General features: G+C 42.8%; 1 protein-coding gene and 1 pseudogene across 2 annotated transcripts in view; both read right to left on the reverse strand.

The window, feature by feature from the left end:
* Positions 1-13872, reverse strand: part of LOC123733266 (catenin delta-1-like) — a 40944-nt pseudogene extending 27072 nt beyond the window's left edge. The window contains exons 1-2 of the transcript XR_006763706.1: positions 13499-13872; positions 342-476 (exon numbers count right to left, since the gene is read on the reverse strand). The product of XR_006763706.1 is annotated as a catenin delta-1-like (transcript). The remainder of the gene's footprint in view (positions 1-341; positions 477-13498) is intronic.
* Positions 13873-13990: 118 nt separating this feature from the next.
* On the reverse strand, positions 13991-21114 carry LOC123733267 (scavenger receptor cysteine-rich type 1 protein M130-like). Its single transcript, XM_045712733.1, has 6 exons — positions 20569-21114; positions 16888-17193; positions 16382-16693; positions 15539-15859; positions 15346-15433; positions 13991-15151 (listed from the first exon to the last, which is right to left on the reverse strand). The coding sequence occupies exons 1-6, from the start codon at positions 20759-20761 to the stop codon at positions 15010-15012; spliced, it is 1362 nt and encodes a 453-aa protein (XP_045568689.1). The 5' UTR covers positions 20762-21114; the 3' UTR covers positions 13991-15009.
* Positions 21115-25818: the final 4704 nt, after the last annotated feature.

Below are 25818 nucleotides of genomic sequence, written 5' to 3' on the forward strand. Positions count from 1 at the left end.
GCCGGTTGGTGTGAGGCGATGGGTGACACCGTGGGGGCTAGGATTGCAAAATTCTGCGAATTTCATGAAAAATTCCACTGGTTTTCCGGAAATCCTCCAATTTCCTGCTTATTCCCTCCTGGAAGATATCGGAATGTTGCAACCCTACCAGCAGCTATGGAGGTGACGGCATGGATAGTTACAAGGACGGTTGAACGGTGATGAAACAAGGGAGGACGAAATGATGGAATGGGTGATCCCATGATGGCTATGGGGGTGATAACATGATGACTATGGGGGTGATGGGTGATACCATGATGACTATGGGGGTGATCCCATGGGGGCGAGGCGTTACCTGTAGATTGGGGGAGGGCGTGGGAGGGTGCCTCCGCACCTCCTCTCCTCCTCCAGAGCGCGAGTCAGACGCTCAAACTGACGCTCCTGCTCCCGCACGGAGGCCAGGAGAGAGGCTGCACTCTCACACTGCTCCATTCACACTGAGTAGAGAGGACAGGACAGGGTTCAACCACCTAGCCCCACACTGAGTAGAGAGGACAGGGTTCAACCACCTAGCCCCACACTGAGTAGAGAGGACAGGGTTCAACCACCTAGCCCCACACTGAGTAGAGAGGACAGGGTTCAACCACCTAGCCCCACACTGAGTAGAGAGGACAGGGTTCAACCACCTAGCCCCACACTGAGTAGAGAGGACAGGGTTAAATCACCTAGCACCACACAATGAGGAAGGACAGAGTTAACCTGGCACACACAGAATAAACCGTTTTTAAACCACATTCCATACTCTGTTATATTCACACACACAGAGACACAGACAGACAGCTAACCCACAAACACACATTACAGTGATGCTGTACAGAGAAGCAGCAGGGCGACAGGATGCTAATCACCTCCACACTTAGAGATGAACAGCATGAGAGAGGGGAGGAGACGAAGAGAAGGAGAGAGAGAGGGAGGATAGGGATAGGAGAGGGAGGTTGAGGAGATACAGGAAAGAGAAGAGTGGGAGAGGAGAAGGAGGAAGAGAGAAGGAAATATGTTGAGTTACAATAGGAGTGTGATGACGGGGGGGGGAATTCACATGTTCTTAGGGGAAGGGCTGTGGCAGGTGGTGCTCGTTAGCACCTCTTGTCTTCCACAGAGGCAGGTGAGAGCGAGATGAAGAAAGGAGAGAATGAGAGAGTCAGAGCGAGCACCACAGGTTCTAGAAGTCTATTTCTGGGCCCAGAGTTCACACCCATCAGCTCCTGACTGAGCCCAAAACAGAACCAGAAACTGGAACGACAGTAAAAGACGGAACGGACCTTAAAGACACAGTGCAGTGAGAAACATGATTTTACTGTGTTTTATATTCACACTATGGAGGTTGAAATAATACTGTGAAAATCATAATGCCCTTTTAGTGTAAGAGCTGTTTGAAGACTGCCTGGAATTTCAACCTGTTTTGGTGGGTTAGGGTTTGTTAATAGACCAATAAAAAACCCTCTGCCAATAAGAGCTAGTTCTGAGTTTCCCCTCCCCACTCAGACCACTCCCAGACAGCCGGCGCTACAATCTTGCTTGAGAAATTACTCTTAGCGAACAAGCTATTTTTTTTCTGTTTGACCATTTTAATTGAAAACAATCACAGCAAGGTACTTAATTGTTACCCACAAATGATTTAATATTGAGAAAAACAGCTGCATTGGACCTTTAAACTTTAACAGAACCCAGATCCACAAGCAAAATGTTAGGTTGTCGAGGAACCAAACGTAGCTAGAGGATTCAGGACAGAAAACTTGGCCTAACTGGACCAACCATAAACCGACAGAGATTAACTTCCTGGTCAAGTCTTGGGGAAATCTGTAAAAAATAGGAGTGGGGGGGTCTGAAATAATTTCACTACTCGAATAGCATCATGAATCTTTGTCAGATATCCGGTTATTCAAAATACATAGGTTTTTAACCTGAGCTCTACTGCACGAGGGTGATAGCAGCAATAGAGTGCCAGCCTGCTGCCGATGGGCCGGGTAGTAACGTATGAGAAGGGAGCGAGCAGACGGAGGAAGAGGAGAGACACCAAGGTAACTCAGCTACAGCCATGACTAGCTAACTGGTAGCAGTCACAATGTTATTCATCATACAATGTATCATCATATAAGTGCCGGTCTTGAATAGAGTAGCCTAGAGAAGAGCCAGCTTTACACTGACCATACAAAACATTAGGAACACCTTATAATATTGAGTTGCACCCCTCCCCCACATTGATGCCAATGCTTCCCACAGTTGTCAAGTTGGCTGGATGTCCTTTGGGTGGTGGACCATTCTTGATACACACAGGAAACTGTAGAGCGTGAAAAACCCAGCAGCGTTGCAGTTCTTGACACATAGCGATGCACCTGGCACATACTACCATACCCTGTTCAAAGGCACTTAAATCTTTTGTCTTACCCATTCACCCTCTGAATGGCACACATACACAATCCATGTCTCAATTGTCCACTCCCTACTAACCCCTATCAGGCTTCTTTAACCTGTCTCCTCCCCTTCAGATACACTGACTGTATCAGATTTAACAAGTGACATCAATAAGGGATCATAGCTTTCATCTGGATTCACCTGGTCAGTTTGTCATGGAAAGAGAAGGTGTTCTTAATGTTTGGTACACTCAGTGTCGAACGCTAGGCTAATGCTGCGGCCACATGCTACACTTTCGCCCCAAACCCCATTCAGATAAAACAGCCTACCTGTTGGTTGCAGCTTTCTCCCTCTCATTTGGCTAACTTTTAATTGGGTAATTTTATTCCTTCTAGCGTTACATTAGTGTACCCTCGCTCCACATTGAGCCTCTTTGATTGGCCAACATAAACAACAAGCTACACAGTGAAGGCCACTGGTCGACTACCAGTCTGTGGCGTCATAAAAACTAACCTACATCGAAAAAGTGTTTTATTCAACTAAGAATCTGAAATGTCATGGTATATTCTTGTATGTAACAATGTCACATGGATATTAAAATGTAATTTAGAAAAAGTTTTTTCCCCCATGTTAAAATAGCCCCCCCCCAAAAAAAAAAATTATCACAAAATGTCATACTCACAAAAGTATTTCAATCCTAACGTCCGTTTGGATATTTGAATATTGGAATAACCGTTCACATACCTAGTTCAAAACATAACCGATTCAGAACCACATTAGCCTACATGGAATCAGATCCTTCTTGAGCTCTAGTCATGCCGGAGGACCAGTCATCCAAATCATTTTCACCCTTCAATCCTGTCTCCAGTCAGCCACTGACAGTATTCATTACTGTACAGTAGCAACCCCCGCACCCAGTCTGCAGCTGTCTGTGGAGAGTGGATGAACAAAGAGACGTGTATTACAGTAGGTCTGGTATCTGGTCATGGTGACATGAGCTTTATCCTTGAAAACTAAAAACAGAACATCAAGTTTCAGTGAACTTGCTTAATCTCTTCACCCACCCCTTCTCTTTCCGCTTCACACAAACTGTCTCCCCCCCTCCCTCTCTCTCTCACACACACACCTCCGTCACACATTCCAACAGGAGTTCTGGCATGTCACATCCTGCCTCAGCTGTTCAGGTTGTCTTTGTGGATTATCCTTCACTTTTTCATTTATCCACTCATCGGTCCCTCTCTCTCTTTCTACCTCTCTCCCTCTTTCTCAGCCCTGGAGTGGTTGCAAGGGGACTTTCTTTCCATTCCTCTAATGATTTCATATCTCAAATCAAATGTTAGTCACGTACACATATTTTGTTGATGTTATCGCGGGTGCAGCGAAATGCTTACGTTTCTAGCACCAACGGTGCAATAATACATAACACAATACACACTAATCCAAAAAATAACAAATATAAGAACTAGAAAGAATGATAAAAGTTGGCCTCATTTATCAGCAAAACATATTTTCAAGGTACCTCTAAAGCAGGCTAATGCATTTAAATTGGGCTCATGGGTTTACACTGACAGGGACAAAACACACTTAACAGGGCAGGACAGGTTCAGATGGGTAGCCTTGTACCACATACAGGCCTCAAATTTCCCAACGGCATCGACGACCCCCTTGTGTGGCCGCAACGCCCCCGAAAATCCATGCCTTGCAGCCAGAGTGTCCGTTGTGCCCTTGGGCTGAATATAATCATTATAATTCCCTTCTCCCGGCTGCCAATCGCCGTGCTCCAAAGCACCTCTCACTCACATGGCTCTCTCATATCTCAATTGTTATTAGCCAACGCCAGTCTCGTGATCAGGTCCTTCTCACAGACATCTCAGCTCTGAAGTAGGCTCAGAGTGAAGACGGACACGTCAGGGATGCTACGGTGATCCTCCTTATCCAATTCTCAGGATGTTAGAAGAACTGTCCACATTCACTTTTCATCAGTCAACAAGATGAGTAACAAACAGCAAAAGCACTAGCCTACATCAATATACTATCCCAACAGTCCAAAAGTTCACCTATTCTATTGGTCAGATTGTCGTTCTGTGCAAGAAATAAATATTCCAAACAGATAAATAGCCAAATAATTTATTCACATTATAAGCACAGCAATGCGCACACAGCAGTAGGCCATAAGCGCGAACATTCTAAAATCCAATTAGCGAAAACTGTTTTCCAAAGTGCACCGAATGGTTTCATATGACAGAGATGAAAATATCCTTCAGAAATTCAGAAAGAGGGAAGATGGCTCAACTAGCATGGGTTGTTAATAAGACTAGGATTATCATCAACTAGCGTGGGTTGTTAATAAGACTAGGATTATCATCAACTAGCGTGGGTTGTTAATAAGACTAGGATTATCATCAACTAGCGTGGGTTGTTAATAAGACTAGGATTATCATCAACTAGCGTGGGTTGTTAATAAGACTAGGATTATCATCAACTAGCGTGGGTTGTTAATAAGACTAGGATTATCATCAACTAGCGTGGGTTGTTAATAAGACTAGGATTATCATCAACTAGCGTGGGTTGTTAATAAGACTAGGATTATCATCAACTAGCGTGGGTTGTTAATAAGACTAGGATTATCATCAACTAGCGTGGGTTGTTAATAAGACTAGGATTATCATCAACTAGCGTGGGTTGTTAATAAGACTAGGATTATCATCAACTAGCGTGGGTTGTTAATAAGACTAGGATTATCATCAACTAGCGTGGGTTGTTAATAAGACTAGGATTATCATCAACTAGCATGGGTTGTTAATAAGACTAGGATTATCATCAACTAGCGTGGGTTGTTAATAAGATTAGGATTATCATCAACTAGCGTGGGTTGTTAGCCTGTTATGGATAGGGGGCAGTATTTTCACGGCCGGATAAAAAACGTACCCGATTTAATCTGATTATTACTCCTGCCCAGAAACTAGAATATGCATATAATTATTATCTTTGTATAGAAAACACTCCAAAGTTTCTAAAACTGTTTGAATGGTGTCTGTGTATAACAGAACTCATTTGGCAGGCCAAAACCTGAGAAGATTCTGTACAGGAAGTACCCTGTCTGACCATTTCTTGGCCTTCTTGATCATCTCTATCCAAAACAAGGGATCTCTGCTGTTACGTGACACTTCCTACGGCTCCTATAGGCTCTCAGAAGGCGGCAAAAAGCTGAATCGTGGCTTTGCAGGCCCTGGCTGAAAAACATTAGCGCATTTTGATAGTGGTCGATCAGAGAACAGAGACTGGAGGCGCGTGCACGAGGCGACCCCATGTTTTTATTCTTTCGTCTTTGAACGAAAACAACAACTCCCAGTCGGAATATTATCGCTCTATTACGAGAAAAATAGCATAAAAATTGATTTTAAACAGCGGTTGACATGCTTCGAAGTACGGTAATGGAATATTTAGATTTTTTTTGTCACGAAACGCGTCGGGCGCGTAACCCTTCGTCACCCTTGGATAGTGTCTTGAACGCACGAACAAAACGCCGCTATTTGGATATAACTATGGATTATTTTGAACCAAACCAACATTTGTTATTGAAGTAGAAGTCCTGGGAGTGCATTCTGACGAAGAACAGGAAAGGTAATCAAACTTTTCTAATAGTAAATGTGAGTTTGGTGAGGGTCAAACTTGGTGGGTTTCAAAATAGCTAGCCTGTGATGGCGTGCTATCTACTCAGAATATTGCAAAATGTGCTTTCACCGAAAAGCTATTTTAAAATCGGACATAGCGAGTGCATAAAGGAGTTCTGTATCTATAATTCTTAAAATAATTGTTATGTTTTTTGTGAACGTTTATCGTGAGTAATTTAATAAATTCACCGGAAGTGTTCGGTGGGAATGCTAGTTCTGAACGTCACATGCTAATGTAAAAAGCTGGTTTTTGATATAAATATGAACTTGATTGAACAAAACATGCATGTATTGTATAACATAGGCGTGTCATCTGATGAAGATCAAAGGTTAGTGCTGCATTTAGCTGTGGTTTTGTTTTTTGTGACATTATATGCTAGCTTGAAAAATGGGTGTCTGATTATTTCTGGCTGGGTACTCTGCTGACATAATCTAATGTTTTGCTTTCGCTGTAAAGCCTTCGGACAGTGTGGTTAGATAAAGGAGAGTTGTCTTTAAAATGGTGTAAAATAGTCATATGTTTGAAAAATGGACGTTTTTGGATTTTTGAGGAATTTGTAATTCGCGCCACGCCTATCATTGGATATTGGAGCAGGTGTTCTGCTAGCGGAACGTCTAGATGTAAGAGGTTAATAAGACTAGGATTATCAATAAGACTAGGATTATCATCAACTAGCATGGGTTTTAATAAGACTAGGATTATCATCAACTAGCATGGGTTGTTAATAAGACTAGGATTCTCATCAACTAGCATGGGTTGTTAATAAGACTAGGATTCTCATCAACTAGCATGGGTTGTTAATAAGACTAGGATTCTCATCAACTTGCATGGGTTGTTAATAAGACTTGGATTATCATCAACTAGCATGGGTTGTTAATGACTAGGATTGTGTCTTTGGCTGCTGGATAATGAAAGAAAGTTGAGAAGATGAGAAATACTAATATCACATTTACTAAAGTATTCAGACCCTTTACTCCATACTTACAGTTGAAGCACCTTTGGCAGTGATTACAGCCTCGAGTTTTCTTGGGTATGACACCTCCAGCTTAGCACACCTGTATTTTGGGAATATCTCCCATTCTTCTCTGCAGATCCTCAAGCTCTGTCAGGTTGGATGGAGAGCGTTGCTGCACAAATATTGTCAGGTGTCTCCAGAGATGTTCGTTCAGGTTCAAGTCCGGGCTCTAGCTGGGCCACTCAGGGACATTCAAAGACTTGTCCCGAAGCCACTCCTGCCTTGTCTTGGCTGTGTGCTTTGGGTCGTTGTCCTGTTGAAAGGTGCACCTTCACCCCAGTCCGAGGTCCTGAGTGCTCTGGAGCAGGTTTTCATCAAGGATCTCTCTGTACTTTGCTCCATTCATCTTTCCCTCGATCCTGACTAGTCTCCCAGTCCCTGCTGCTTAAAAACATCCCCACAGCATGATGCTGCCACCACCATGCTTCACCATAGGGATGGTGCCAGGTTTCCTCCAGAAGTGACGCTTGGCATTCAGGTCAAATAGTTCAATCTTGGTTTCATCAGACCAGAGAATCTTGTTTCTCATGGTCTGAGAATCTTTAGGTGCCTTTTGACAAACTCCAAGTGGGCTGTCGTGTGCCTTTTACTGAGGAGTGGCTTCCGTCTGGCCACTCTACCATAAAAGCCTGATTGGTGGAGTGCTGCAGAGATGGTTGTCCTTCTGGAAGGTTCTCCCATCTCCACAGAGGAACTCTGGAGCTCTGTCAGAGTGACCATCGGGTTCTTGGTCACCTTGCTGACCAAGGCCATTCTCCCCTAATTGCTGCAGAAATGTTTTGGTACCCTTGCACAGAACTGTGCCGCGACACAATCCGGTTGTCTCGGAGCTCTACAGACAATTCCTTAGACCTCATGGTTTGGTTTTTGCTCTGACATGCACTGTCAACTCTAGGACCTTATATAGACAGGTGTGTGCCTTTCCAAATCATGTCCAATCAATTGAATTTACCACAGGTGGACTCCAAGTTGTAGAAACATCTTAAGGATGATCAATGGAAACAGGATACACCTGAGCACAATTTCGAGTGTCATAGCAAAGGGTCTGAATACTTATGTAGATAATGCATTTCTGTATTATATATTTTTTTGTTGCAAAACTGTCTAAAAACCTGTTTTTGCTTTGTCATTATGGGGTATTGTGTGTAGGTTGCTGAGGATTTATTTTATTCATTGTAGAATAAGGCTGTAACGTAACAAAGTGTATGTATGTATATATATATATATATATAGTGAACAAAAACACAAAGTGTTGGTCCCATGTTTCATTAGCTGAAATAAAAGACAGCAGAAATTTTCCATAGGCACAAAAAGCTTATTTCTCAAAACAAATGTACATCCCTGTTAGTGAGCATTTCTCTTTTGCCAAAATAATCCATCCACCTGACAGGTGTGGCATATCAAGAAGCTGATTAAACAGCATGATCATTACACAGGTGCACCTTGTGCAGGGGACACTAAAAGGCCACTAAAATGTGCAGTTTTGTCACAAAACAATGCCACAGATGTCTCAGGTTTTGAGGGAGTGTGCAATTGGCATGCTAACTGCTAACTCCATCAGAGCTGTTGCCAGAGAATTTAATGTTCATGACAAACTATTTGCACCCCGCTTGTTGGAGAGAAAATGTTGCTGGTTTAAATCTTATTTTCTGCAATTATTCACATTCTGTCATTGAAATGTTCTCTGCAGACACTTTTATAGCTCATTTTCTTGCAATTCTATACATTGTGCCATGTCTAATGTGTATTCATATGATATTTGAGTGATTAAATCTATGTGCTAAAAAAAAGATGACATGGACTAGTTATAAAGTTTTAAATAGCTCTCTGAGGTATGCAATGACTGACATGACAAGAGGATAACTGATGATGTACTACCCAATATCAAAATTTGACCTTGTGCATTCTACTATTACAACTTTTAAGAGTAAGTTGAAAGCCGGACTGAGTTTCTTAAAATAAAAATAAAACCACTGCCCTGGCAGATGGCCTTGGTGTCCTGGCAGATTGAACACCTTTTGAAGCCAAATGGCCATGCCCCTAAAATCATGTGCCAGATTTCTAGGATTCTAGGTTCATGCGTTCAGACAGGCAGACCAATTCTGATGTTTTTCCCACTAATTGGTCTTTTGACCAATCACATCCGATCTTTTCAGAGCTGATCTGATCAGATTGGTCAAAGGACCAATTAACGGAGAAAAAAATATCAGAATTGGGCTGCCTGCCTAAACACAGCCTTAGACTATGTTGTGAGACACAGAGACAGCAGCTGTTCAGAGACCAGAGGTGAGACAACAGTGATATAAGGCTCTGTCACCCTCAATGTGCTGCATGTAATGTTGACCTCACTCAGCATGCCAGGTAGGGTTCTAGGATATTTCTATCAGCTGTTGAAAGACTGAAGGTGACACCAGTTGGCTAGGATTCTAGGTTCTTTGTAGAGTGTGTTGTAAGACACACACGACGGCTATTGAAACAGACAGCAGTGATATCACGCTCAGTCGCCCTAAAGGCTGTTGAATGAGACAGCAGAGATATCATGCTGAGTCAACCTAAAGATTTGCTTGCCACCATGTATGGCTGTACTGTGGTGTTGTGTTTCTGTGTTATATTACATTACTTACAGGCTGTGGAAATCATTTCCCTTTTCAAGGAGAATAAAGTATCTAGCCTAGGCTGTATGCATATATGGAGATCTCTGAGCATCAGGCTTCATCAGTATTTCTAACAAGTCCAGTCCAGCGCAGGCCTTAAGTGCAGGTGGAGGCCATCGTTAGCCCCTCCATTATTAAAGCAGTTAGCCCAGTGGTGAATCCTGTGTGTCCACTAATGGGATAGCATGGGTATTAGACAGCTAAGCTATTTACTGCTCCCGACCCGACACTGTTCTCACACACAACTAACCCGCCAATGTGCATGATGCATTCTCAGTCAACATATGTATGTAGGATTGTAGGTAAATACTACTAACTGCGCTAGATCAATGCCAGCAGCATACCACCCTGTAACCCAATGCTGGCTTGCCCCTGAAGCTAAGCTGGGTTAGTCCTGGTCAGTCCCTGGATGGGAGACAAGACGCTGTTGGAAGTGGTGTTGGAGGGCCAGTAGGCGACACTCTTTCCTCTGGTCTGAAATAAAATATCCCAATGCCCCAGGGCAGTTATTGGGGACATTGCCCTGTGTAGGGTGTAGTCTTTTGGACGGGACGTTAAATGCGTGTCCTGACTCTCTGTGGTCACTAAAGATCTCATGGCAATTGTCGTAAGGGTTGTTAACCACGTGTCTTGGCTAAATTCCAATCTGGCCCCTCATACCATCACTGCCACCTAATCATCCCCAGCTTACAATTGGCTCATTCATCCTGTCTCCAGGTCATTGGTATAAATGAGAATGCATTCTCAGTCAACTTACCTGGTAAAATAAAGGCAAAAAAAATAAAACGCATCTGAAGAAAATATCAAAAATATAATAAAATAAACCATTTCTAAAAAAAGAGTCTCAGCGTGACCAGTTAAATCTCCAGATACAAAAGTCACCTCACTCAGTAGCAGTTAGCTTCCACTGACATGAGGCCTGATCCCTATGTTTCCATACTACATGGAAATAATAGTTTTATAGTGGTTTGGTAGTAATATGCAAGGACCACACACAAACTTGATTCCCCAGTGTTTACTGAGTGTCATGGCTGCTGTGTGGTAAAGTATTGTTTTGGTCTGGTCCCTGTAGTGGTGCTGTGTGGTAAAGTATTGTTGTGGTCTGGTCGTGTGTGGTAAAGTCTTGTTGTAGTCTGATCCCTGTACTGGTGCTATGTGGTAAAGTCTTGTTGTAGTCTGATCCCTGTACTGGTGCTATGTGGTAAAGTATTGTTGTAGTCTGATCCCTGTACTGGTGCTATGTGGTAAAGTCTTGTTGTGGTCTGGTCCCTGTACTGGTGCTATGTGGTAAAGTCTTGTTGTAGTCCGGTCCCTGTACTACTGCTGCTGACTCAGACACATTTGAATGGCTGGTGACAGAAACGGGCAGTTGGTGTGTGTGTTTTAACCTTGGTCTCAGTCCAAACACCACCAGTGCCACTCCTAGACTTCCGCCTATGTAACACTCCCCGCAGGCAAACTAAATACTGGCCAGACTATGGTGGCCTCTGACACACACACACACAGTAGAGGCACATTGAGCAGTCGCAAGACAGACCTTCCAAGTTCCAAGCAACAGTACAACGTTAGACATGTTAATTCTCTGACTGGGGAAAAGAGAGTCAGATACACAGCAGCATGATGTCATGCTCAATCGAATATATGGAGGGAAGAGAATGTGAAAGAGCCACACCCGTTGTTTACATACAGGTAGAGTGGAGTCATGCACAACCAGTAAAGGTGACCAGGAAATGAAATGGCTGACATGTTCACTCTGAAAACCAATGCCAAATGATTGCATTTATTTTTTTAACACCAAGTTAACAGTTCAAATATAAACACACCTCAGGTGTAGCACCAAACTAGGAAGGTGCAAATCCAGTAAAAGCAGGCTTCCGTGTGTCTGGGCCACACCCATAGCATGACTTGAAAGGCTGTCATTACAGAGGTTCATAAATGATACTCCTGGCATAAACAGCACCGACTGTGTGCTGGAGCTAGGCTACTACATTGCTAGGCTACAACTCTCAAGTCACTAGGAACTCAACGACAGTCATCTCACAGATTACATTTGCAGGTAAAAACTAGAAGTTTTCAATTTGGTGAAGTAAACTACAACTACTGAAAAGAGAGCATGTACTAAATCGTCCCCTCTCCTTCTCCCAAATTTCAATTGGTCAATGTTGCCAAATGTCAAACATTTGGCAGTGTTGCGCTGGAACCCCCCCAGCTGACAGCTAAGATAGTTTGACATGTGTATGTATGGTGCTCTTTTTGATCAATAGATACTGGTAGTGAGGAGCGACAAACCACGGAACTGTAGCATACAATATAAAAGCAGAACAAACCAATGCATGGCCCTGGTCACGTCTGGTGGAGACCCTGCATTGAAATAGTGTGACCTGAGAAGGTGGCAATGGCATCGCCGTTGGACTCTGAAGTCTTTGTACATACCACATGAGAGTGCAAATGAAACAACCACACCTGACTCTACCCCACCCATTGGCAGGCAGCCTAGCGGTTAGGAGTGTTGGGCCAGAAACCGAAAGGTTGCTGGTCCAAATCCTGAGCCGACTAGGTGAAAAATGTCAATGTTCCCTCGAGCAAGGCACTTTACCCTGATTGCTCTTGTAAGACACTCTGGATAAGAGCTTCTGCTAAGTGACTATGTAAACCCATCCTATTCCAAAACGTGGCCAAGACCCACAAAACAGGTTCTTCTCTTCCTCTCCCGCCCCCCTTTATCTTGCTCTCATTGTGAATATATCAAAGAAATCCAAGACATGAAAAGAGGGAGCAACCCCTTCATAACAGAAAAGGGAAAAAAACAAACACGGATGGTGTTGGACAATTATTACTGTACACCGCCGTGTAACGTTACAGTAGTCGTTAGTACACTTTGCAGCTGTTTCATGCCTTCACAACGTACATCTAGATATATCTCATCCTTTCCACATGCATTTCTTACAAAGACTCTTGGCAAATATGACAGGAGATACAGTTTAGGCCAGAGCAAACACTTCCTAAATAATGTAACGTTAGTTAGCTACCTTGGCCAGTCGAGAACAACTTCTCACAAGAGTCATTAACCCTACACCACTGCTACACATCAACAGCATTAGAAAAAAACCCAGCTAAAACTCCCTCTACACATGATGGTGGTGTAATAGAGACCTGTGATAAAATGATTAACGTGGACTTTGACTCATAGTTCGCGAGCGGGCTGGCCAACGTCCGTGTACGAGGAGTACCTGGTAGCTCACTCTCCCGAAGGGCTTTGACCTAACGACTACAGTGTGCCCAACCTACTGTCTGCCGGGAGTCAGTAAAACACATGGAACTTAAGTCCAGAAAATGCTTGATAGGTAGACAACTTTGTAAACTTCACATATCTCAATTGCTTGTTGGGTAACGTTAACTAGGTGACAAACGTTACACTCGCTCTCAAGCAAACGTTAGCTCGTTGGCTGGTTCGCTAGCACAAACTAACTAGCGAGCTAACGACGATTATTTTACTCTAATGTTAGCTTAATAATAGGTAACTAAGCAAGTCGCTATTATTGGACAGTAGTACAATGAGTGCAAAACAAATACAGCGGAATGCTGTAGCTACATTATAGTTAAGCTACAAATGCACTAACAGTAAACATCTAACGTTGGCTAACCAAACTACAACACCGCTAACGTTAGCTAGTTAGCAAGCGGTCGCTAGCTAACGTTAACTCTTTTTTATATACGTTCAGACACTTAAAACGATTGAAAAACAAATGTACTGAATTACCAATTTCGGGTGGTTCTTTTGTTGTTTTCATGCAAGTCCCCAGACGTTGTTTGAACAGGGATCCAGGCCTATCGAAACAGACTCAAATTTCCAACTGCTGCGGTAGCAAGTCGTTGCAATTCCAATTCTGGGCGTTCTTGCCCCACTGCACGACCGAGTAGCAAAGTCGAATCTCCACTATTCACCAAATAGCTTTACCTAGATTACATAAACATGGGTAAACTAACGCTGAAAGTGAATAGCTAAGCCGCCATTGACTGTGTACTCTTTTAGGACCAACCTAGAATAGATAATAGGTATGTTCCTCGGCTTGCTCACTGCTCTTCCTCCCCGACAGTTTTCCTATTTTCCCTTCCCTGAGTGCGAGATGACGAGCACACACACAGGATAGGGGATGGGTTCTTTACCGTAATTACCATTTCTTGCGCATTAACCAACACCAACATCCATTGTAAAGTAAGGTGGTTTATTTGATAAAAATACAACACACACGAATTAAAGTTTTATTTTCTGAATCAGTTAAATGTTTTCTGTAACATCAATGACCTTTTCTTTACCAGATAGGCCAATCAATGAATAAAAGCAAAGCATTCTGGATATGCATAACATACAGTATGTCCTGTCTGGTAGTTACCATCATCTGTAGCTAATATAAAATTTTAAAAAAAACTAGTAACATCAATATTAAAGTAAATATTAATGAGAAAATTTAAAATCGGAAAATGTACAGTTTACAGTAGCTGTATCAGTCTTACACTTGTACAAACTCATATGTGTGTACTATGCACTGATAACATAGTTTATTTGATAAAAATATATATATATATATTATTTACACAAGCATGAATTATTTTAGTGCACTTTCCATACATACTGCACTATAGGGCACTGGTCAAAATAGGGTGACATTTGCGACACAACCATACATTTGTAAAAACACAGGTTATGGGATATAGGATACATACATTATGCAAAGCAGCACCAAACTGCAACATGTGTACAAATCTGTAATTCAAGAAAAGAGCTATGAGTTAATTTTGATGAGAAAGTTGCCAAAATATGAAATTAAAATCACGTATCATTTTTTTCCCATCATTTATATTTTCTCTACACCTTTCTTTCTCACACCCCCACCAGTCCCAGCTAGTATCTGATCAGGGTTTTATATGCAGGAAACGAGTCAAGACATACTGTACTCAGAACTGTGGAAATTACCTATATCTTTACATTGATTATTCTGAAGATCTGTCTGTGTGTGTGTGTGTGTGTGTGTGTGTGTGTGTGTGTGTGTGTGTGTGTGTGTGTGTGTGTGTGTGTGTGTGTGTGTATATATGTGTGCGGACAAACTGGAGAGATATTAAAAGTTAGAAATGCAGCACCCAACCCAACTCATGTCCATTTCCTAATTTTGTGGAAATGACTCAGAATTTAGTCAATGGAAATGACCTACATCTTAGATAGCTTATTCTGGAGATGTGTGTGTGTGTGTAACCTGATCTTGGGCAGTGTGTTCAAAGACTTGCCTCCTGCTCGTCCTCTTCCTCCTGTCCTCTGGGCTGCTCTCCCCTCTCTCTGCCAGCAGCCCTCCCTCCTGGGATGCAGGGGCAACCCCTCCACGCACCGCTATCCAGCTCTCTGTTGACACCTACTGACCTAAAGAGACAGCACCAGGAGACTACTGTTTACCGAAAGGAATCTCAATACACACACACAAGCACGCACGAATGCAAGCACACACACACACACACACACACACACACACACACACACACACACACACACACACACACACACACACACACCATGACAGTCCATCTCCCAGCTAGTTCGTATTCAACCTCTATTACCTGGCTCTTGACTTGCAGAGCAGAAACATAGCGGTGGTGGTCAGCAGCACTATGACCAGTCTGATGATGACAGCTGGCAGAGGAGAGGCTGGAACAGAGACACGTATTGGTTAGCATCCAAGTGATTAGCATCAGAACCATCTGTGAATCAGAGTCTGTCAGTTAAAGTTACGTCTGGTTCATGTTCAGGTACCTGTTACGGTCAGAGAGAGGAGCTCACTCTCAGAGGAGAAGTTATGAGAGAAAACATCATTCTTATAAACACAGCTGTAGTTTCCTTGGTGGGAGTCGTCTGCAGCAGGGAAGAGGAAGGCAGCAGAGTGATTGACAGCTGGCTGGGTCTGGGTTCTGTTGATCCCGGGGAGCGTGAGGAGGAAGGAGCCTCCTGGGTACTGTGGCTGAGTGGAGCAGGTGATGGTGAAGATGTGGCCCCATAACAGCTCGGGCCCCGGGTAGCCCCTGGACACCCCTTCCGTTGAGACATTCAGGGAGATATCAGGCTGGACCAGGAGATCTGGAGAAGAGGATGGAACATCTAATGACTTTCCTAATTTAGATGTGATGACATCATCGATGTGGAAGTAAGTGTAAGTGATTAATAACACCCTCCCATACAGATCAACACAAATAGATACCTACCCTGTTTATGAGGTTTATTGTTATTCTATTTCAAAGATGAAGGGCCTACAGCAACTTATAGACTTTAAAATACAGTAGCAGTTCTGTTGATCCCGGGGAGCGTAAGGAGAAATTGAGGATTTCTATTTGATTAATTAGTCATGATTTAATGCAATAGTACAGTTTTTCTGATAGTTTGGCTCCATTTAAACTATCACGGAAATAGTCAAACACACAAAACAAATATGTTTCCCGAGTATCAATACAATGCTAGAACCTGAAACCTGAAAAGTGTCTGTAAATGTACTATCAAAGGAAACTTCTCCTCCTCACTTCAGAAAGCTGTTACATCATGTACAACAAGAGTGACTCAGTAAAAAGACAAACAACTCCACACCATCTAACCAACAAGTCTTACCTGAACAAACCACACCGGCATCGTCTCCGTCGTGAGAAAAGCTTCCGAAGCCAGCGTATGAGTATAGGCATCGGCGCAGTTCAGACTCTGATCCTCTGCATGAAAAATAAATCTGTGTGACTAATCCAGATCCTCTCCCAAAGTAACTGCCTCGTGTTGCTGTAACTGCAGAACCACAGTCCAGCCGTCTGCACACCACAGTTGCTTCATTGATGTCCCAGTCAGTGCCCGCTATTGTGGCCCCACCCAAATGATGTAAAACCACTTTCCCTGCACACCTACTCCCTCCCTGCAACAGACCGAGTAGTGTAGCTAGACAGAGAGATAGAGAAAGGGAGAGTCAGAGAGAGAGAGCGAGACAAAGAGAGAAAGAATGTGTGAGAGAGATAGAGTCAGAGAGATAGAGAGAGAGAGGGGTACATGTACTGCTCTGAAAGCAGAAAAATAAAATAAGAAACAACATAGTGTTGTTTGATTTGTGACATCTGAAAGAAAGACTCCTTTACTTGAGCAGTTGAGTCCCACATCATTTCCATGTGTGCAGTTCTTCTTTTCTCTAGCTGCGGTGCTGCAGTCCAGGAGAAGGGACTCATTGCCTTTACACTGGAACTCTTTATCCCAGGTCTGACCCTCACCTTCTCCATAGAGCCCCCCCTGTTGAGCAGAAAGATCTGGACAGAGAAGCTCCCGACAAACTACCTCTGCATCCTGCCAGTCAAAGTCAGCTTCACACACTGAGGCCCAGGACTGATTGGACTTCACCTCCAATCTACCAGAGCATGCATTCTCTCCACCCACAAGCCGCACAAAGTCTGAGGAAAAACAGATGAAGGAACAATCGATCAGTTGTGTTGTTGATTCTGTTATCCGCAGGTTGTCAATCCTCTAGCACACCTGGGATTTCTAATCAGCTAATTCTTGATTGGCTGAATGTGTGTACGTGTGTGGTTTGTGTGTACCTGTGTGTGTATCAATGAAAACCCTTTTCTTAGAAATCAAGAGTGCAATGATCATCCCTCCCCATCTATCTCCTTCTCCCGCTCTCCAAACATCTCCCCCTCTCTCTCTCCCTCCCCTCCTCTCTCTCTCTCTCTCTCTCCCCCTCCTCCCCTCTCTCTTAACAAACACTGGATATTCTGTTTACAGTTTTTGCCGATTGCTTACACACTGAAAGTGAATGCTTAGACAAAAGCATCAAAACCTTAACTTTTGCAACCATCCCTTTAACAAAGGCACCAAAAGTACAAACACATTTTCTGCTTTGCACTTTGTTTGCAATTCTGCAACACACATGCAAAACACTACACTGTTTCTTACATTAGACACTTCATTCAAGAATGAAATCTCTTGCAATCATTGGGAAAACACTTCTATTCAAAATCAAACATACCTGAAATTGGCAACACCCACACACACACATGAAAACACTTCTACAGTAATTGAACACCAATTAGTCTGAGCCTTAGCACTACAAATAGACAGGTAAGCGCACCTCTTTTGTGAGAACTTTGCAAACATGGATGCAGTAAGAGGTAGAGGTAGAGGTAGAGGTAGAGGTAGAGGTAGAGGTAGAGGTAGAGGACGAGGACGAGGAGAGGTAGAGGTAGAGGACAAGAACAAAGGGGACCAGGCAATAGACAAAGACATATTTCTGACGACATTAGTCGCTACACGGTAGCATCCATAAGACGGACATTTAGACTGGAGAACGGGTATGTCTTCAACTTTCTACACTAGACTGTACCTATGGAATTGTTGCACGTCATTCTGCATCACAGTACAATACAATGTAGTCCTACAATATTAGGTCTATGCTCCTCAGTGAAAAAAATTAAGTATAGTACTGTGAAGTACATGTAATACAGTTTGATGTACAGTATAACAGTACAGTATGTAAAAACAACCTAACCAATGACATCATCTTCTTGCATTTTTTATAGAACTGCCAGACGACCCCCTGAGGGTGGAAGACAACGTCTGTTCACCCAGGAACAGGAACTGGCCATTGTCAATCTAGTGTTGGCAAACACCATCTGCCTACATCAACCACGAGAGCAAATCATCGCAGATCACACAACATTCCATAATATCAACTGTGTCAGTATGTCAACACTCTGCCGCATCTTGCGTCAACACCAACTTACGATGAAGCAGCTGTACAGGGTTCCATTTGAGAAGAACAGAGTTAGACTCCAAGACCATTATGATTGTGCAAGTGTCACTGTACTATACAGTAATGGCAGTAGATTGGGTCCTATTGGCACTGCATAGATGCATTCAGACAAAGCAGTATGTGACCTAGGCAGGTGCCCCCATTCTGGGTGGGGGGGTGGTGGTGGTGTCTGTGGGGCCACCTGCCTTGCCTGTAGTTTTGACTGAATATGTCTGACCTCACCCACCCCCATCCTTGTGTGAAAATGCAGACATTGTAGTCCTGTGTTTTGAGTTATACCATATTCACAGTACAGTGTGTGCATTTTCTGTTACAGAGAGTCCTGGACTTTGATGCAGCTGCACAGCCTCATGAGTTCATTTTCATTGATGAATCTGGATTCAATCTAGCTAAAACCAGGCGTCGGGGCCGTTTTTATAGGACAAAGAGCCGTTGTGAGGGTCTCGCGAGTGGTGCAGTGGTCTAAGGCAGTGCCACTGGAGATTCTGTGTTTGAGTCCAGGCTCTGTCGCAGCCGGCCGTGACCGAGAGACCCATGGGGCGGCGCACAATTGGCCCAGCATCGTCTTGGTTGGGGGGGGGTTTGGCCAGCAGGGATGTCCTTGTCCCATTGCGCACTAGTGACTCCTGTGGCGGGCTGGGCGCAGTGCATGCTGACACGGTCGCCAGGTGTACGGTGTTTCCTCCGACACATTGGTGCTTCCGGGTTAAATAGGCATTGTGTCAAGAAGCCGTGTAGCTTGGTTGGGTTGTGTTTCGGAGGACGCACGGCTCTCAACCTTCACCTCTTCCGAGTCCGTACGGGAGTTGCAGCAATGAGACAAGACTAACTACCAATTGGATCCCACAACATTTGGGAGAAAAAGGGGTTAATACAGTTTTTATAAATAAGGGCCGTTGTGGATGTCCCTGGACATCGCGGGGAAATATCACCTTGTGTGCCGCAATTAGTCTGCAAGGAGTTCTCCATCACCATGCCACCCTAGGTCCCTACAATACTGCACACATAATCATATTTCTGGATGCACTACATAATGCAGTTGTACAGGACGGACCAGAGCAGCCCAGGTTTGTTGTCATCTGGGATAATAGTTTCCACAGGGCTGCTCAGGTCAGGGACTGGTTCACCAACCACAATAACTTCACAGTTGTATACTTGACCCCTTTTCTCAATCTGATTGAGGAATAATTTTTGGCTTGGTGTTGGAAAGTGTATGACCGCCAATCACGTGCCTGCCTGCCTCTTCTGCAAGCAATGGAAGAGGCATGCGGAGACATTGAGGTGGGGTTAGTCCAGGGTTGGATAAGGCGATATTTTCCCCATTGTCTAGTGATGGCATTGCTTGTGATGTGGATGAGGTGATGTGGCCTGACCCTAACCGAAGGCGGGATCCATAAACTATCCACCCCATCCCTTACAATACTATTTTTTGTAATTTTACTGTAATTATTTTTGTTTCTGAGTTTAAAGTAACATTGTATTGATTACTGTACTGTAAGTCTAATTTTCTTTTTTGTTGTTGTAAAAACCTGCAATGGCAAAAAAAGAAGCTGTATATATTTTTTTTCTGAAACCTTTCTATTTTTGTGTTGAAATGTGAGTAGATGTACTGTACTGGAACAATCTTTCATAGACGCCTGTAGGAGAAAATTGAAAAGGTATACAAAGTACTAAAGACAGCAGTGTTTTGTATAAAGTACATCAGTGTGTTGTTGCTGCTTTGAAAGAGTAATTGAAATGGTGCATGTGTGTATCATTTTGTTGCAAAAATGCCATTTTGAAAAAGGATAGTTAGGTTTTGATTGCAGAGTTTCATTTTGACATAAGTGAGATGTTGTCCAAGTGTTGTGTCTTATTTGGCTTGTGTATAGAGTTTTGACAAAATGAGCCAAATTCCACAGCAAGTGTGTAAGCAATCGCAAAAACCTGACGTCTTAAACAGAATATACACAGATGGCCAATAGAAACTAGAACAGCCTGACTTATTGAGATGAAATACCTGAGAATCACTCACCTGAACAAGCTACACCAACGTATGAACAGCGTTCAGCTTCTGGGCTGACTAGACACTCTCCAAGTGTAGACTCATTACCTGAGCACTTTACAGCTTGCCCTCTAAGCCCAGACGACGATGAGTATCTGTGCAAAGGGTACCCACAGTCCATTTGTTTACACACCACTTTCACCTCGTCTAACAGAGAATCCATGGAGTCACACACTTTCCTCCATTCTCCATGGAGGAAGATCTCCACTTCCCCATGGCAGCTGTTGGACCCACCCACCAGTCTGACTGGGACATCAGCTGTGTACACTAGGGACAGGACAGAGGACGGATGTTACATTTAAAAATGTTAAAGGTGTGTGTGCTTGTGCATGGGTTTGCATGCGTGTGTGTGGGCGTGCACGTGTACCTGTACATGTGTGTGAGTGTGAGTGTGTGTGTGTGTGTGTGTATGTGCAGAGCAATTAACTGAACACAGACACAGTACATAGGTTAAATCCAAATGGAATCCTATTCCCTATATGATGCACTACTGACCCACTGGGCCCAGCTCAAATGCAGTGCACGATATAGGAAATAGGGTTCCATTTGGAACGCACAGATAATATATAATAAACAGAATTGAACTACCTGAGCTCCAGTACAGGATAATCAGCATCAAGACAGGTGTCATATCGTTTTCAAACTGGGGCTCCACTGGGCTATAGCCTACAGGTCTACTGTCTAAATACTGAGCTGTAGCCTACAGGTCTACTGTCTAAATACTGAGCTGTAGCCTACAGGTCTACTGTCTAAATACTGAGCTATAGCCTACAGGTCTACTGTCTAAATACTGAGCTATAGCCTACAGGTCTACTGTCTAAATGCTGAGTTGTAGCCTACAGGTCTACTGTCTAAATACTGAGCTATAGCCTACAGGTCTACTGTCTAAATACTGAGCTGTAGCCTACAGGTCTACTGTCTAAATACTGAGCTGTAGCCTACAAGTCAACTGTCTAAATACTGAGCTATAGCCTACAGGTCTACTGTCTAAATACTGAGCTGTAGCCTACAGGTCTACTGTCCAAATACTGAGATGTAGCCTACAGGTCTACTGTCTAAATACTGAGCTATAGCCTACAGGTCTACTGTCTAAATACTGAGCTATAGCCTACAGGTCTACTGTCTAAATACTGAGCTGTAGCCTACAGGTCTACTGTCTAAATACTGAGCTGTAGCCTACAGGTCTACTGTCTAAATACTGAGCTGTAGCCTACAGGTCTACTGTCTAAATACTGAGCTTTAGCCTACAGGTCTACTGTCTAAATACTGAGCTGTAGCCTACAGGTCTACTGTCTAAATACTGAGCTGTAGCTTACAGACTGAAGAGTGAACTGAACTTGCAGCACTTCTATCATATGACGCCCTTCTTCAGTCTCACTGATATGGCATCCTCCTGTTTTTTACCTCCGCCTCTCACCGTTAAGTTCTGATCCGTTTTAGAAAGCAAAAAGACAGGAAGTTGCTCAGAGCACAGCCCTGTGAGTGGAATTTACCCATATCTTAAATCACTGACATCAAGATCCATAGATTATTGACGTACTAGTTGTCCTCAAGATGATGAAATGGACATAAATTGGGTTAATATCTCTCCAGTTTGTTACACAATGACACACACACACACACACACACACACACACACACACACACACACACACACACACACAGCTATTCATTACTTGTTTACAAAGTCTAAAATTATAAACAAACATATCTCATGAGGCATAAATAAGTTATATTATTCAAGAATCAATGGTTTATACTGAATCTGATTTACTGTAATATAATTAGATAACATGTCCATTAAGCAGTAGCCTGTTGTATATTTGGTATACTGAGTCTGATTTACAGTAATATCAGCAGTTGACATGTCCATTAAGCAGTAGCCTACTGTATATTGGGTATACTGAATCTGATTTACAGTAATATCAGTAGTTGACATGTCCATTAAGCAGTAGCCTATTGTACAGTTGAAGTTGGAAGTTTACATACACTTTAGCCCAATACATTTAAACTCTGTTTTTCACAATTCCTGACATTTAATCCGAGTAAAAATTCCCTGTCTTAGGTCAGTTAGGATCACCAATTTATTTTAAGAATGTGAAATGCCAGAATAATAGTAGAGACAATGATTTATTTCAGCTTTTATTTCTTTCATCACATTCCCAGTGGGTCAGAAGTTTACATACCCTCAATAAGTATTTGGTAGCATTTCCTTTAAATTGTTTAACTTGGGTCAAATGTTTCGGGTAGCCTTCCACAAGCTTCCCACAATAAGTTGGGTGAATTGTGGCCCATTCCTCCTGACAGCTGGTGTAACTGAGTCAGGTTTGTAGGCCTCCTTGCTCGCACACACTTTTTCAGTTCTGCCCACAAATTTTCAATAGGATTGAGGTCAGGGCCTTGTGATGGCCACTCCAATACCTTTGACTTTGTTGTCCTTAAGCCATTTTGCCACAACTTTGGAAGTATGCTTGGGGTCATTGTTCATTTGGAAAACCCATTTGCGACCAAGCTTTAACTTCCTGACTGATGTCTTGAGATGTTGCTTCAATATATCCACATAATGTTCTTACCTCACGATGCCATCTATTTTGTGAAGTGCACCAGTCCCTCCTGCAGCAAAGCACCCCACAAATGATGCTGCCACCCCCGTGCTTCACGGTTGGGATGGTGTTCTTCAGCTTGCAAGCCTCCCCTTTTTACTCCAAACATAACAATGGTCATTATGGCCAAACAGTTCTATTTTTGTTTCATCAGACCAGAGGACATTTCTCCAAAGAGTACGATCTTTGTCCCCATGTGCACTTGCAAACCGTAGTCTGGCTTTTTTAATGACGGTTTTGGAGCAGTGGCTTCTTCCTTGCTGAGCGGCCTTTCAGGTTATGTCGATGTAGGACTTGTTTGACTGTGGATATAGATACTTTTGTTTCTGTTTCCTCCAACATCTTCACATGGTCCTTTGCTGTTGTTCTGGGATTGATTTGCACTTTTCGCACCAAAGTACATTCATCTCTAGGAGACAGAACGCGTCTCCTTCCTGAGCGGTATGACAGCTGAGTGGTCCCAAGGTGTTTATACTTGCATACTATTGTTTGTACAGATGAACGTGGTACCTTCAGGCATTTGGAAATTGCTCCCAAGGATGAACCAGAGTTGTGGAGGTCTATAATTGTTTTTCTGAGGTCTTGGCTGATTTCTTTTGATTTTCACATGATGTCAACCAAAGAGGGACTGAGTTTGAAGGTAGGCCTTGAAATACATCCACAGGTACACCTCCAATTGACTCAAATGATGTCAATTAGCCTATCAGAAGCTTCTAAAGCCATGACATAATTTTCTGACATTTTCCAAGCTGTTTAAAGGCACAGTCATCTTAGTGCATGTAAACTTCTGACCACTGGAATTGTGATACAGTGAATTATAAGTGAAATAATCTGTCTGTAAACAATAGTTGGAAAAATGACTTGTGTCATGCACAAAGTAGATGTCCTAACCAACTTGCCAAAACTATAGTTTATAACAAGAAATTTGTGGAGTGGTTGAAAAACAAGTTTTAATGACTCAAATCTAAGTGTATGTAAACTTCCGACTTCAACTGTATATTGTAGACTAGGTCTACCTAACGAACAAAAACAGTGATGTCTCGCAAACCCTAGTATAGGCCTACTCCATTCGATTTGACAGAGATAAGAACGAGGTAGGTTATTCACGTATGTAGCCTAGTGATATGAATTTGAACGTAAACCAAATGAGACTATATGGAGGTGAATATTTATTAGGCTACTTTATGACGCTAATTTAGCATTACTGATGTTTCCAAATACCTGTTTGCAGGATTTCAACTAGGCCTACAGTAGCCTACCTCAAACCAAATGTTTTTCAAAACTGCAAATGTATATGACATTGATCATGACATCTATTATCAACAGCTGTTATTGTTGCAATATGCATTAATGTCCCTTACAAAAAAAGATTGCAGTTTTGAAACTGCAGTAAAAGTGCAGTTATTGCAGTCGACTGTGGTATTTTGGAGGCAGTAATTACAGATAACTGCAGTTACACTGCAAAATTATTGCATTAAAAAAACGTATTTTGGATGCAGTGTTGGCAGAACACTTCAGTTATACTGCACTCTGACTGGGGGTGTGTGCGTGTAAACACATTTTGATTTGCAGGTGGGGGAATTATTGAGATAAAGATTCTGTGGTGGTAAATGATTGTGTTAATACGATGACATTTTTGAGGACATACCTCAACCACCAGAGCTAGGTGTAAACAAACAGATGCTATGGACCAGACCAAAAGGTAAACAAACAGATGCTATGTACCAGACCTAAAGGTAAACAAACAGATGATGTGGACCAGACCTAGAGGTAAACAAACAGATGCTATGGACCAGGGGCCTGTTGCACAAAAGTAGAATTAAGACATCCGGGATAAATGACTCAGCTGAGCTCAATGAAGCCAAAACATGTGCGTCCAGGCTTAATTGGTTGCACAAAGACCAAGCCAGGATGAGCAGACACGGATTCATTAAGCCAGGTGAAACCAATCCTGGATAGGTGCGCGCTCACGGCTCACTCAAATAGACCCCGCCACAGATCACAGATTAACTGATTTACCATGGCAACTAGAGCCGCGTACTTTTCCCCGTCGGAAGCACAAATCCTCATGGAGGCATACGAGGAGGTAAAATATATAATTAAGAAGAAAGGCAACACCGCCACAGTGATAAAGCAAAGAGAAAAAGCGTGGCAAAGTATTGCAGACCGCCTGAATGCGTAAGTAGTGCACAATTACACAGTCACCGCTCCGCTGAAACATCACAATTACAATTCAAATATTTAATTCACATCTCCAAAAATGCAGTTGTACTGTAATTATGAAACGGTTAAATTTTTAATTGAAATGCACTGCAGATATGAGTGAAATTGTGTAAAGTAACTCCATCACACTGTATAAAGCTATGATAGATTTTTTGATATTTTTACTGAAAACAAGACAAAAATACCAAGTAATTTTTTGCAGTGTGACTCCATTAAATGTTGTGTGTGTGTGTGTGTGTGTGTGTGTGTAGATTAAACATGAACGGGCCAAAACGGACATGGCAGCAGGTCAAAATCAAATACAAGAACATTCTGCAGAATGGTATGGTCCCTGACTAATATTTAACAAAGCACAAGCATATATTGTACCCAGAAGGTGCCTGCTCACACATTG

The sequence above is a fragment of the Salmo salar genome, unplaced genomic scaffold, assembly GCF_905237065.1.
Source record: "Salmo salar unplaced genomic scaffold, Ssal_v3.1, whole genome shotgun sequence".
Taxonomy (NCBI): domain Eukaryota; kingdom Metazoa; phylum Chordata; class Actinopteri; order Salmoniformes; family Salmonidae; genus Salmo; species Salmo salar.